This window comes from Tupaia chinensis, unplaced genomic scaffold, assembly GCF_000334495.1.
Source record: "Tupaia chinensis unplaced genomic scaffold, TupChi_1.0 Scaffold000221_1, whole genome shotgun sequence".
Classification (NCBI taxonomy): Eukaryota; Metazoa; Chordata; class Mammalia; order Scandentia; family Tupaiidae; genus Tupaia; species Tupaia belangeri.
In genome coordinates, this window is record NW_006159696.1 from 79,053 (window position 1) to 91,160 (window position 12,108).

The following is a 12,108-nucleotide window of genomic DNA, read 5'->3' on the forward strand; positions in this document are numbered from 1 at the left end:
TCCATACCTGGGGGAAAGCGGATTTCTGTCATTCAAGGCCCTCAGCCTGGAGTGCCGTGTCATGGCAGCCCTGGCACACGGGCAGAGCGGCAGGTCACCTGCACCTTCCCCAGGGCATGAGATGTCTCTTCAGCTCTCCCACCGCCAGCCCTGTGTGTTCACAGAGGTCTGAACCCCGCGAGAAGGCTGGCACCGTCGCCCCACTTTCCCTTTGATATGGGGACATGAAAGGAGAAGCCCTCATTGTGTGAGTGACCTGAAGCCAGCCTTTGGCCCCGGACCTGGACGGGGCTGAGTTGTTATTTGAAAGGTGACAGCGGACCCTGCTTCTGGGCCTTCCTGGGGGTGCTGTTCTCTGCTCTGCAGGCGATGGTCCTCCGTGGGCCTCTATGCAGTCCCAGACGGGGGACTGGAAATGAGCTGGCTGCCGAGGGCACAGGCCGATGGCACAGCACTGGTGTGGCCTTGACCCCAGGGCAGGTACAAGCCCTTCTTGCCCAGGGAGGAGCACTCTGGCCCTGAGAAGCCACTCTTCCTCCATCTTCCCCTTTGCAAAGACCTCAAGGTTCACACAGAGATGGATCCCTCCCGACCAACCCTCATTGTCTATGACATAGTCGTATGCACCTTGACTTGCCACCTCTGGGGGACAGCCAACCTGGGGCCAGAAGGCACTGAGTCCTTTGCCTGCTATCCCTTGGCCTAGCCAAGTTGGGTAGGGACACCCATCAGAGCCTCTGCAGGAACCCCACATGGCCCCAGAGGGGTTTAGCACCCAGGGGCCTGACCTCCTGAGTCCCACGCAGCCACAAGGAGCCTGCCCTCCTGAGTCCCACGCAGCCACGGAAGCTCGATTTCACTAAAGAGGCAGGTGATTTCCTTTTCAGAGGTTCTAAAGTTGTGGAGAGGGAGGAAACTTTGATGCCCAACTCAACGGAGAGTGACCCAAGCACTAGAAAGTACTAGAATTCCTCAGGGAGACAGGGTAACTACCCGTCTGCGTCTCCAGATGGAAACAGTTCAGACATCCCTGGGGTGAGCCACGGCTCCACGCAGCGTGTGGGGCTGGGCCTGATCTCTGTGCAAGCTGGGTCCTGGGAAAGGCTGGCCAAGCTGGAGCCTGACTGGGATGGCGGCCACTGTGGCCACAGGAAGGGCCCGTATGTGCTGTGGCTGTGGGGACAGGGCTACACTCATGGCAGAGTGAGCGCCCCAGGCCCCTTCCCTTCACCTGTGACAGGCGGTACTCAGGCCCCCAGCCTGTGGCTCAGCCTCGGAAGCTGGGCGTGCTCAGCCATGGCCCCCTGCACCATGACGGGAAGAGCCAGTGTCCAGGGAGGATGAGAAGGGGTTCTGGGAAATGCTACGATGGGGGCTCTGCTTCCCTGACACTGGCCCACCTCTCTCAGCGTGGAGCTGGAAGTACCTGACCAGGAGAGAGTGGTGAGTTTAAATCCAGAGCCTTGGCATTGGGAAGTTCATTACTTTAATAAAATAAAGACAATACAATCTTTTCCGCTAGTTTCCAGTAAGGAGCCTTTTTGTTTTCAGTGCAGTGAGCCCTCTTCAAGGCTCGGTGTGTAATTCTGGTGCCTGGGAGCCACAGGTCAGTTTGCAGCCCGAATGTGTGCACTATCTTTTTGGAGAAGTATACCCTTCTGCAGGGTGGTTAAGGTGCTGGACTTCCACATGGCCAACCGAGGTTCAAGTCCCAGACCCGACAGCTTGAAAATCAGGCCAGGCATGTGTGTGTGCATGCTCCAAGTCCCAGGGATAATGGAGGAGAAGGAACTGAAGCATGACCGTCCAGCCTAGGGGTGACTTCTCACTTTTCTTCTCTCTGTCTCTCTTTGGTAAGTGCACATACCCTAAGGTACAAAACAACAAAAACAACAATAGCCACTAAATGTAAAAAAGGGAGCATATGGATGTAGAATCCAAGGCCAAGGTCCGAGGGGCCGCGGGAGGGTCCAGGACGCAAAGCTCTGATCGCAGAGGCTCCTCCTGGAGAGCCGTGGGAGAAGACATCCCAGGCTTCCTTTCCAGACGGCCCAGGCCCAGATCACCGCTGCCTCTGCCTGGGCTGCTGCCGCTCCAGGCACCTGCTGCAGGCCAGAGCGTCCGCGCCGCCGCCCTCCTACCCGTCTGCAGACCAGCAGAATATTCTCCCCTTCTCATCGCCGACCAGGAGTTTGGTCTGGTTTCTTGGGAAGAGAAAGGAAAGATGAGAGCGTTAGAGGCTGGCCTGTGAGTGCCCCTGGCCCAGCCCGCACCCCAGAACTGCACTGTGGGGGATTGGTCCAGGAGCTGGCGGAGCCCACACCTGGCCTCGCCTCCCTCAAAGCTGGGGGAGGGAGCAGGAGAAATGGAGGGTTCTGCCTCTGGCCCCGGGGGCGGGTGACTTTTCGGTGGGAGCTATAGCTGGCACCAAGGGGAGCTCAAGTGCTGGGCTCCAAGGGCCGGAGTGAGGCCTGGCCCCTTCTCCCAGCACCTGCAGGGCCTCCCATCTGTCCCAGGAGAGGTGTAGCCAGGAAGCAGGCAGAGCAAAACAAAGTCCTCCAGCGAAGAGCGGGGCCTAGGCTCCTTCTCGGTCCCCATGCCTGCACAGCCCGGCCTGCCTTCTAGAACACCATGTGCCCACCAGGACGGCGGGGGCCTGCTCTGGACCAGCAAGGGGTAGAAGGCCAGCTCTCGGGGTCAGTGATGTCCTGTGATGACCCTTCCTAGGGGGTAGCACAGGCCTGGTAGGGCAGCTACCTCCTCGGGGCTACTGTGACAATCAGAACGATGTGTCGGTGTCCCAAAGGACACTTGCTGTTTCACAGTGGCTGGAGCTCGCGAAAGGCACTTTCTGTTAGTGTTAGCGTAGGACAGTCGTCATACCAAATGTCGCCATCGGCCACTCAGGAAGATTCTTTTTGAGGGAAAAGACCCTTTCCTTCTACCTTTTGGATTTCTTTATGAATTCATAGATTTTAAAAGGTGAGAGGGCAAGAGCATGTGTGAGCTAAAAAAGAAAAACTCCAACGAAACCTCCAGACGTGGACGAGGGTCCTACACAGCCACGTCACCTGCCTCTCCTATAGAGTGGGTTTCCCTGGCTCCCTCTAGTGGGGTCAGTCACCTCCCCAGGCCTGGCAGCCAGAGCCCAAGGCAGCTGCGGTTTTCCCAGGATGGCTGCAGCGACCCCTGCTGGAGGCCTGGAGAACCAGGCCGTGCTCACCTGGACACAGCCAGCGCTGTCACTGCAGGGCTGGCCTTGCTGGTCCTTCCCGTCAGAGCAAGGCTGATGTCCAGCTCCCGGCTCAGGGCAAGGTTCTTCTCCCACTTGTGGCCTGCAGGGAGCATATGAGAGAATAGTTAGAACACACGTGCACGTGTGCATCCACACGCAGGGCCACGAACACATCCGCACATGTTTATATTTGTGGTCAGCAACTTGTTAAATTGCGGGGAAAATATATTTAATCTTGGCCTGTGCTGTTGCAAAAAGGGCCGTCCCAATTTAATTTGCAGGCTGCGATGGTTACATGTGCTGACGTGCCGCGGTATCCATTGTGTACCAAATTGGATTTGTGTATTATTGCTTTCTAAATTGCATGCCTAGTTCAGCAAAATTGTTCATCAGTGTTTACTGGCTTTATGCTTAATAAGATGCCCCACAATACCTTGCTGCCAGGATGTAATGCAGCCCGTAATTGCCTAGTAAAAATAAATTACATAAAGTCGGCATTATCAACTTATCTAAATCCTCTCACGCCACAACCAATAATTAAATGCTGAGAACGTTTTTTCAAAAAATATAACTCGATGATTGTTACTTCACTCATTTTAATGACTGCATTTGGGGCCGAACAGTAATTCCTTCACTGTGAAGGGCGAGGTGGAGAGACACCGGCTGGCACGTCCCTGCTAGGCCTCATTGTGGGACGGGAAGGACTGACACTGCAGCGTCGGCTGCCCCACGGTGGTCGGCTACGGGGGCAGACAGGCACGTATGCCAGGGCAGGCGGGGGGGACAGGAGAGGGAGAGCCCGAAGCAGGACGGAGCACCTGGGAAATCTTGCACAAGTCCAAACGACAAGTCTTCTTAGCACTTTCATGTACCTGATCGAGTCCAAATGTGTAGGACGTTTCCTGAAATAAGTTGGACTCAACCGGGCTGGTGCTTATTGCAAATGACGAGCAAGGGGCCTCCAGGCTGACACTAGGTCCCATCTTCCCGCAATCAGGGCGTCCTCAACATCTTCAAAGATCTCCTATCTTGCCCCCTCAGACATCTGAGGGATGCGGCCATACACACATTGAGAAGACACGCGTGAGCACCCACACATCGGTCCCTTTCCAACAGCACACCTCTGAGCAGTGCAAGAATGACGTGTCCTCGTGGTTAGGTGTGTAAACATGCACATGGATTTGTTAACCTGAAGCTGCGGCCTGCCCTGATTTCTGAAAAATGCGTACATCTGTGCCAGGGCATCGTTCCATTCTCATCTTCCCTCAAACTGGAGCCACAGTCCTGGGTGGGGCAGTGGTGGTCCTGGGTCAGGACAGACAGAGGGAAGGGTGTGGACCTGAGGCTCCCTGTCGGCCTGATACCATCTCATAAGTTCCCTCATGTCACCGCTGCTGTGTTCAGAGAGAAGAAATTCTTAAGGTATCTGAGCAAATTACAATAATGACCTGAATTCGTGGACTAGATGAGTCTAGTCTAGTCTTGTTCTGTCATTAGCAGTCTAAACTACGGGACATACAGGAAGCGTGTCCATGTGACGAAGGGGGAGACTGAGGGCCAGGAGAACTGCTGGGATGGAGTTGCGTCTAGACCCTTCTTCCCTGCTTCCCATCTCTTGTTCCACAGACCCCACTGCCAAGGAGCACAACTTCAGCTCACTGTTGATGCAGGGGAGAAACCACCAGCTCTTACAGAACCAGGGAACAGCTTGGAGGTGTCCTGTGTCCACTGCCCACCCACCCACCCCAGCCCAGCCAGCCACCAGCAGTCACCCTGACAGCCATTTATCTGACGAGGCTGACGGCTGCAGAATTAGCCCTGTGTGCTCGCTGGGCCTTCAGATGAGGGCAGCCAAGCTAAGACTAGCATGGCGAGTGGCCTGATGCAGGCGTGCCCTAGGAACGCTCCCCATGCAGGCTGGGGCAAAGGACGCTGTGCGAGTCTTCTTCCAAGTGGGTAGAAGCAGGATACGAGGTTTGGCCCCTGCTCTCTAAAGAGCTGTGAGGCCGTTAGAATGCACAGGCCCCACAGCCCTGTCCTTCCACACTGAGGTGGGCTGATTCCTACAGTCCCCACGTCCCCGAGAGATGCGACACCAGAGAACTGAGTGTGGTTCTGGATCTGGTGATGCTACGCTCGGGGCCAGCCCACACTGTTGACCTGGCCCCCGGATGGATGGTGGTATCTGGAAGAAATGAATTCTCAGTGTAGAGCCCAGGAGGCAGAAGGGGCTGAGCAGAAGTCGGTGTGCATTTGCATGACAAAGGAGTGCATGATCCACGACTGGGTGCCGGCTAGATGAGGTTTTGGACTGCTTTTTAGAAACAGTCTAACTGAAAGTGGCAACTCCTTTCAGAAGGCATGGGTTCCAGGAAGTTCCAGGGAGCAGAATGATAACATGACATGGGACCAGCAGTTAGCGTAATGGCTATGTCGCTGGACTCCCATGTAGTCGACTGTGGTTCGAGTCCCGGACCCGGTGGCTTAAACTCACGCCAGGCGCGTGTGCGTGTGTACCCAAGATCCTGAGAGGAGAATGGAGGAGAAGGGATTGCGGCGTGGCCATTCTCCCTGGGGGGTGATTTCTCACTTTCTATCTCTCTGTCTCTGTCTGTCTGGAGAGCCCACGCACCCTATAGCAAAAACCTCTAAAAAAAAAAAAGAATGATAACATGACAGACGTCTCAGTTCTGGGCCAGAATCTGCTGAGGGAAGGTCGGCCGCATTGGAGGGGTGATGATGGCGGCTGTGGTGAAGTGAGGGGTGGCAGCTGTAATGGGGACATGCGTGCCTGTGTCCACGTGGGGGTTGGTGGCAGTGTCTGTGGGTAAGCTTATTCTGCAGTGCTGGCGCTGCTATGGCCACAGGGGTGAGCATCGTTGCTGTACACTGACAGGTAAATTCTCCACTCCCGCCCTGTCCTGTAGCTGGGTTGAGTAACAGGACCTGGCGTTGCCAGGGGCGATGGGATGCAGGTGATCTTCAGAGCCATTTGGAGGCTTTGCCATGGAGGTGGGTGGGTTGAAGCATGGTCAAGGGTGTGGTCTGGGAAGAGCACAATGGAAGCCCTTCCTCGACCTGGGAAAGTGGCCCCTCACTGCTCCTGTCTGCAGCCGGGCTGGCAGGTCAGTAGCCAGCTGGATCCTGGACTGGGGATCTGACAGTCAAGAGCTGTCCAGGCAGAGGGAGCACACCAGCTGAGGTCAGCAAGTGTGTCTCTACCGCCTGTAGCTCAGCAAGGTGTGTCTCCACCGCCTGCAGCTCAGCAAGGTGTGTCTCCACTGCCTGCAGCTCAGCAAGGTGTGTCTCCACCGCCTGTAGCTCAGCAAGGTGTGTCTCCACTGCCTACAGCTCAGGAGGCCCTGACAACTTCATCCGTGTCCAAGGAGCTTCTCAGGCCTGCTGGTCCCTACAGGGCCCAGGCCAGTATTCATGGGGCTTCTCCTGGCTGCTGCACATCCCCCCATCAACTCGCAGAAAACAAGCTGTTCTCCTGTCCCTGCCCTCAAACCTGGCACTAAGCCCCAGAGCCTCGATGGCTGGGCAGAGGTGCTGCCCGGGGCTGAGGTGGGAGAGGGCAGGCAGGGCAAAGCCAGCTGGGCACACTGCAGCCAGACTGTACCTCTTGGGCTCGGAGGCTGAGCTGATGGCTCTCCTGCTGCCCGCTCGGGGACAGACATCTTCACGTCCTCAGTCTTCCAAATCTGTCCAGAAAAGAGAAGATGCCGTGGGCAGGAGAAAGGACTGGTCTGCAAGTGGGGGTGAGGGGTTGGCCCTTCCCATTTCCTCACAGCTGGGGGCACAAGGGAAGCAGTAGGGCAAGGCCTCCCTGCCCCTTCTAACGCTGCTTTAATATTGGGAAAAGGCTATTTAGGCCCCAGCTCCCCTGCCTGGAGGTTTGGCCAATCATGACTCCAGCTTGGGCGAGTCCTGAATGCATTTTCCCCAGCCCTTACCTGCAGGCACAAGATGCTGTGGCCTGTTTATGGCCATTTTATTTTGCTAACGCCCTCTGTCCCCAGTGCCATCAGCTGGAGGCCTTCCCTCCTCCGTGACTGGCCTTGGTCCTAGCCCTGCCGTGTGCACTCAGGCTGGCTGAGTCTGGACTTTCTGCACTGAAGGATAGGATTGGTCTCCACTCAAGTGCTCCTGGGAGGCCCCTCCCCAGCTGCAGCAGAACACTGGGGCAAGCCGGGAGCATGGCCACCATATGGAGTGGATGAGTACTGAGTGCATGAAGACCCTCATCATGCCTCTGGGAAGGCCTAGAGAGTGAGCCTGTGCTCAGCCACCTCCAGCTGGGAGAACTGCCCCCAGGTGGGGCCCACACTCCACCAAGACTATGCCTTCACAACCTCCTCAAGTTCTGGCCAGCCCAGGACACCCTGCTCTCTGCACGGACCCCGTGCCCTTCATAAACCACAGGTGGGCTCTGCAAAGGGGTCTCTCAGGGGGTCACCCTTAGCCTCGTCTCTCTGTCTGCTCACTCTGGACCCTCAGTTGCATGACCTTCCCCATCTGCTCTGTCTTTCCCTCAACTGAAATGCCGCCTCTCCTGAGGTCTCTGTTGGAGAGAAACCCAGTCTTTCCCGGGGCCCCCACCACATCACTCCCTTCTGTTTCCTAAAGCGTCATCCCTGCCATTATTCTGAGACTGGATGTGAATGGCCTGGAGACCAGGGCTGCATTTTAGCCATGCTAACATACAGCATGCATGCATAAATGCTTGGAGAATTCCGTGGGCATCTTCTAGAATACCTTGGGATACTCAGTTGACATTTCTGTCCATGAAATGTGAAACTCAGTGGCCAGTCTCTTAAGTAAGCCTCTTAATGATTTCTCAAATTCGCTCATTCTTTACCCTTCTTGCCTTACCTTTCCACCTCAATGCTCCTCTCCTTTTGGCTTCCTGAAGCTCTTTCTTCCCCAAGGCTCTTCTCGGAGAGCCCACAGCGCCCCTGGGTTACCCTAACCCTAGCAAGGACTGCCTTCTTCTTACGCAATATGAGCCTCTGGACGAGAAGGGCCTGAGTGTCATTCATCTCTGCATCTGCAGTGGCTTGTATGGAGTGCTTCCCATGGAGTCCAAGTTCAGTGAATGTTGGGTGGGGGATGGATTGACGGATAGAGGGACCGATGGTGGGGGGGTGGATGGATTAGTGGATGGGTGGAAGAATGGAATATATGCATGATGGAGAGAATAAGTACATGCTGGATGGATGGAGTGGTGGTTGGGATAAATGGGTGGATGGAAAGATAAATAGTTGGGTAGGTGGGCAGATAGGTTGGAAGGATGGCTCAGTGAGCAGGGCTGGAATCACTGAATGGCACAAACATCTCTTTAGCATCAGACTATGGACTTCTGCATGTGACCATTCAGGGTTCATAGCTCGTAACATTGTTTTAGCCTGTGTGCTTGTATAGTGTCAGATACATATATACATATATTTGTATGTAAACATATATAGTACATATATATACATATAATGTGTATGTATGTATATATGAAAACATAGAAATATATATTGATAAATACATATGTTATGTGTGCATATGTATGCACATATATACATGTAACTTATAATATATGTAACATTTGCTTTCTGCCTGGAAAGAACGTCGGCTTCCTTTCCCTTGCGTGGAGCCCTGGAAGATGCAGGTGGAACTGAGAAAAGTGCATTCCTCGGGCCGTGTCCCCACTCTGCCCACAGGACACTTACCCGGACCATGCCGTCTTGACTCCCAGTGACAATAACATGGCTTGTGTCCCACGCAGGCCCCTCCAGCACACAGCAGCAGGTTATGGCTCCTTCGGGCCCCCAGGCTGTGGTGATGCTGGCCAAGGGCTGCCCGTTGACATCCCACAGGGACAAGTGGGGTCCTGCGCAGGAGACGACAGTGCCCTGCAGCGGTGACAGGCGGTTTCACTTTAAGCTAGAGTCACTGCCTGCCCACCTGCCACTGCTCATCCACCAGTTAGTACACCCAAGTGCCAATCTGCCATCGTCTGGAGACCAATCACAGTGCCCCACGAGCCCCTAGGACACCCACTGCTTGCGTGCCACTTGCAGGTGCACTGTGCTTTCACGGTGGAAAATTCTCGGCTCCGTCATGCGGTGACCATGTGTGTGTATGCCACTTTCTCTGGCAGATACTGACTGGTCATCCTCAGGGCTCCTTCCAGATCCCTCTCCCTGGCCAAATACCGGGTGAAATGACGAGCCATCCTGAAGACCACCCCTGGCTTTGGACACAGGCCTGACATCTGGCTGGCTAGTCCTGCTCCATGAAGAGCAGAGTTCTGGATGTCACCTGATGTGGGGCAGGGTACAGAGGTCCAAATGATTGCATGTGGCTCATAAACTTGTGCAATGTCCCTCAAGATAAAATTTCTGATGAGCGGTTTTTCCATTGTGTTTCCAAAAATGCTCGTCCCCAGACTCTGGCCTTCAGTCTTCTCTGTTCTGTACTCATTGGAGTAGTTGCCACTGTCACCAAGGGCCCAGCTGGGCCTTGCCTCTGAGCCCTTCCCTAAGCATGGAAGGTTTGTAGGAAACTCAGCAGTTCTCTACAGTGCCTTGGGCTGGCTCCAGTGTGGAACTTCAGTAATTGTTAGGGATGACCGAGTCTGGCACCGGGTCTGGTACATCTCTGTCCCGCCCCAGCGCTGGGCCCAGCAGGCACATTCTGAAGTCAAGTGACCCCTGAATGATGTGTTCTGGTACCAGAAGACCCTAGTTTTCTCTGGAGTTCAGGGGCATAACGCCTTATAGACTTTATTTTCTCCCCGATCAGGTGTGGTGCCTTTCCCAGCACATTAATCTATCTCCCCAGTCACCCTCCGTCCATCCATCAATACACCCACTCTCCATCCACTCATCCACTTCTCTACTGACAAAGCCATCTACACACATGCCAGCTGTTGACCCATTCACCCAGCCACCTGCCTTCCATTCTCTTCCTTCGCTGTGCACCTACTCACCGACCCATTCGTCCATCCCCATTCATCTACCCATCCATCCCCACATCCGTTCTTCCTCCACCCACCACCGAACATTCATCTTGGATCCAAGACAATCTGGAACACAACGTTTGGCCAAAGTTGGCAGCAGGAGGCTCCTCCATCATCTCCCTGTGCCAGGAGCACTCTGCCCACTTTATTTATGGCCTGTAATTTTTCATGAACATATGCCGAACCTTCTGCATCCTCAGGAACCTCCATATCCCATAATAAGACTCCTAGCCTGAAAGAAACTCTACTCTCAGACAGATAGATTTCTTCTCTCTCTCTCTCAAACACACACACACACACACACACACACAGGCTCCTGAGAGGCTCATCTTTGTTGACCCAGATGGGAGGACAAGTAGAGGCACCTGCTCACTCAACACTGACTCGCAGTTAAAGAGCTAACTTGGCTGGCTGTACCCAGCAGACCCCTCACCTAAGGCAGGTCTCTCTGCCCAGACCCCCTAGGGCCTATGCAGAACAGACGTGCTCTGCAGCCTTCACCACCTACGGGAGGACGGTAAGGAAGCAAAAGCCCAGACCAGGTGCAGCTGCACACGCTGACCACAGGGGCTGCGCCGACACTCGGGGCCGCACAGCATCCCAGGGTGCTCAGTCTCTCCTGCCCGAGACGTTCTCGTGGGGTGCTGGCCACGACACTACTAGGCAGCTCGCAGACACGGGGAGGGCACAGCCACGGAGAAGCAGGCGCCTTACCGAGACATCACTGATGGCGATGGCCGAGATGCCCTCCCGGTGGGCAGGCAGGCGGGCCACGTGGGTGAGGTGGTCCAAGTCCCACAGGATGCACGTGCAGTCCTGCGAGCCACTCACCAGCAGGCTGAAGGAGACGGAGGCGGCCAGGCACGTGACAGCCTGCGAGTGCCCGTATAAGGCCTAGGGGTGGAAGACAGACCCAAGGGTTATGGGAGGGACCCTTAATCCAACTTGGGCGATACCCGACCCTTCATGTTACCCCTGGGCCAGATAAGGAAAGAGCTATTCAGAGTGATCAGAAATTCCCCACTGGTATGATCTGGGGAGTGTTCGAGTCTGTCTGCGGCCGGCCGCTCAGTTCATCCATTTCCAGGGGCTGAGGCCCAGCCAGGGGGCAGTGCGCCCTGGTGCTGCAGACTCCACCTCTGCCTTGAGTGCTGAAGCACGAGGCACACTCACGCGAGGTGAGGTTGGCACGGTGTGGTGCTCAGACCAGTGTTCTAGGAGCTCGTCCGAGTGCGAAGTTTTGAGCCACACCCTAGGCCTCCTCCTTGGGAACGCTGGAGGTGGGCCCGCCGTGGTCTGGGCTGCTGAGCCCGGGGAGGAGTCTCACGCATGCTGCAGCGTGAGAGCCATCACCCGGAGGCACACTGAGCACAGGGAGGGGGAGGTCAGGTCACCCTCAGAAAGCTGTGACTGGGGCCAGCAGGTTGTGTGGTGGTGAAGGCGCTGGGCTCCCACACGCTGAGCAGGCCCAGTCCCACCCAGCCGCTAGAAAATCACGCTGGGCACATGCGCCTGCTTGCCCAAAATCCTAAGGGGAGGGATGGCCGCTTTTTCACTTCCTGTTTCTATCTCTGTCATGTGGATGCATGTGTCCTACGGGGGGAAAAACGGAAAAAGAAAATAATAAATAAAGTCTGTCTTTCCAACCCCCTGGATCGGGGCTCAGCCCGGCGGGTAAGTCAGGGCCTTGGGCTTGGCTCTCAGGCTGGCCCACGAGGGGCCTGGGCTGCCTCACAGACGGCCGTGTGTCCAGATGTGACTGGAAGCTTTGCTCTCCTGAGGCGGCCGACCAGCCACCCCCAAGGCCCAGGCCCGCTGCTGCTGGGAACAGAGTGCATTTCAGCACGAGCATCCCGGAAAC

At 55.6% G+C, this 12,108-nt stretch overlaps 1 protein-coding gene across 1 annotated transcript in view; it reads right to left on the bottom strand.

The window, feature by feature from the left end:
• Window positions 1-1,469: 1,469 nt before the first annotated feature.
• The window catches only part of WDFY4 (WDFY family member 4), a 275,436-nt gene continuing 264,797 nt past the window's right edge, over window positions 1,470-12,108 (bottom strand). Inside the window, exons 59-63 of the mRNA XM_027771521.1 lie at window positions 10,962-11,141; window positions 8,956-9,138; window positions 6,858-6,939; window positions 3,224-3,335; window positions 1,470-2,204 (exon numbers count right to left, since the gene is read on the bottom strand). Coding sequence (XP_027627322.1) covers window positions 2,138-2,204; window positions 3,224-3,335; window positions 6,858-6,939; window positions 8,956-9,138; window positions 10,962-11,141 — 624 coding nt within the window. The 3' untranslated portion in view covers window positions 1,470-2,137. The remainder of the gene's footprint in view (window positions 2,205-3,223; window positions 3,336-6,857; window positions 6,940-8,955; window positions 9,139-10,961; window positions 11,142-12,108) is intronic.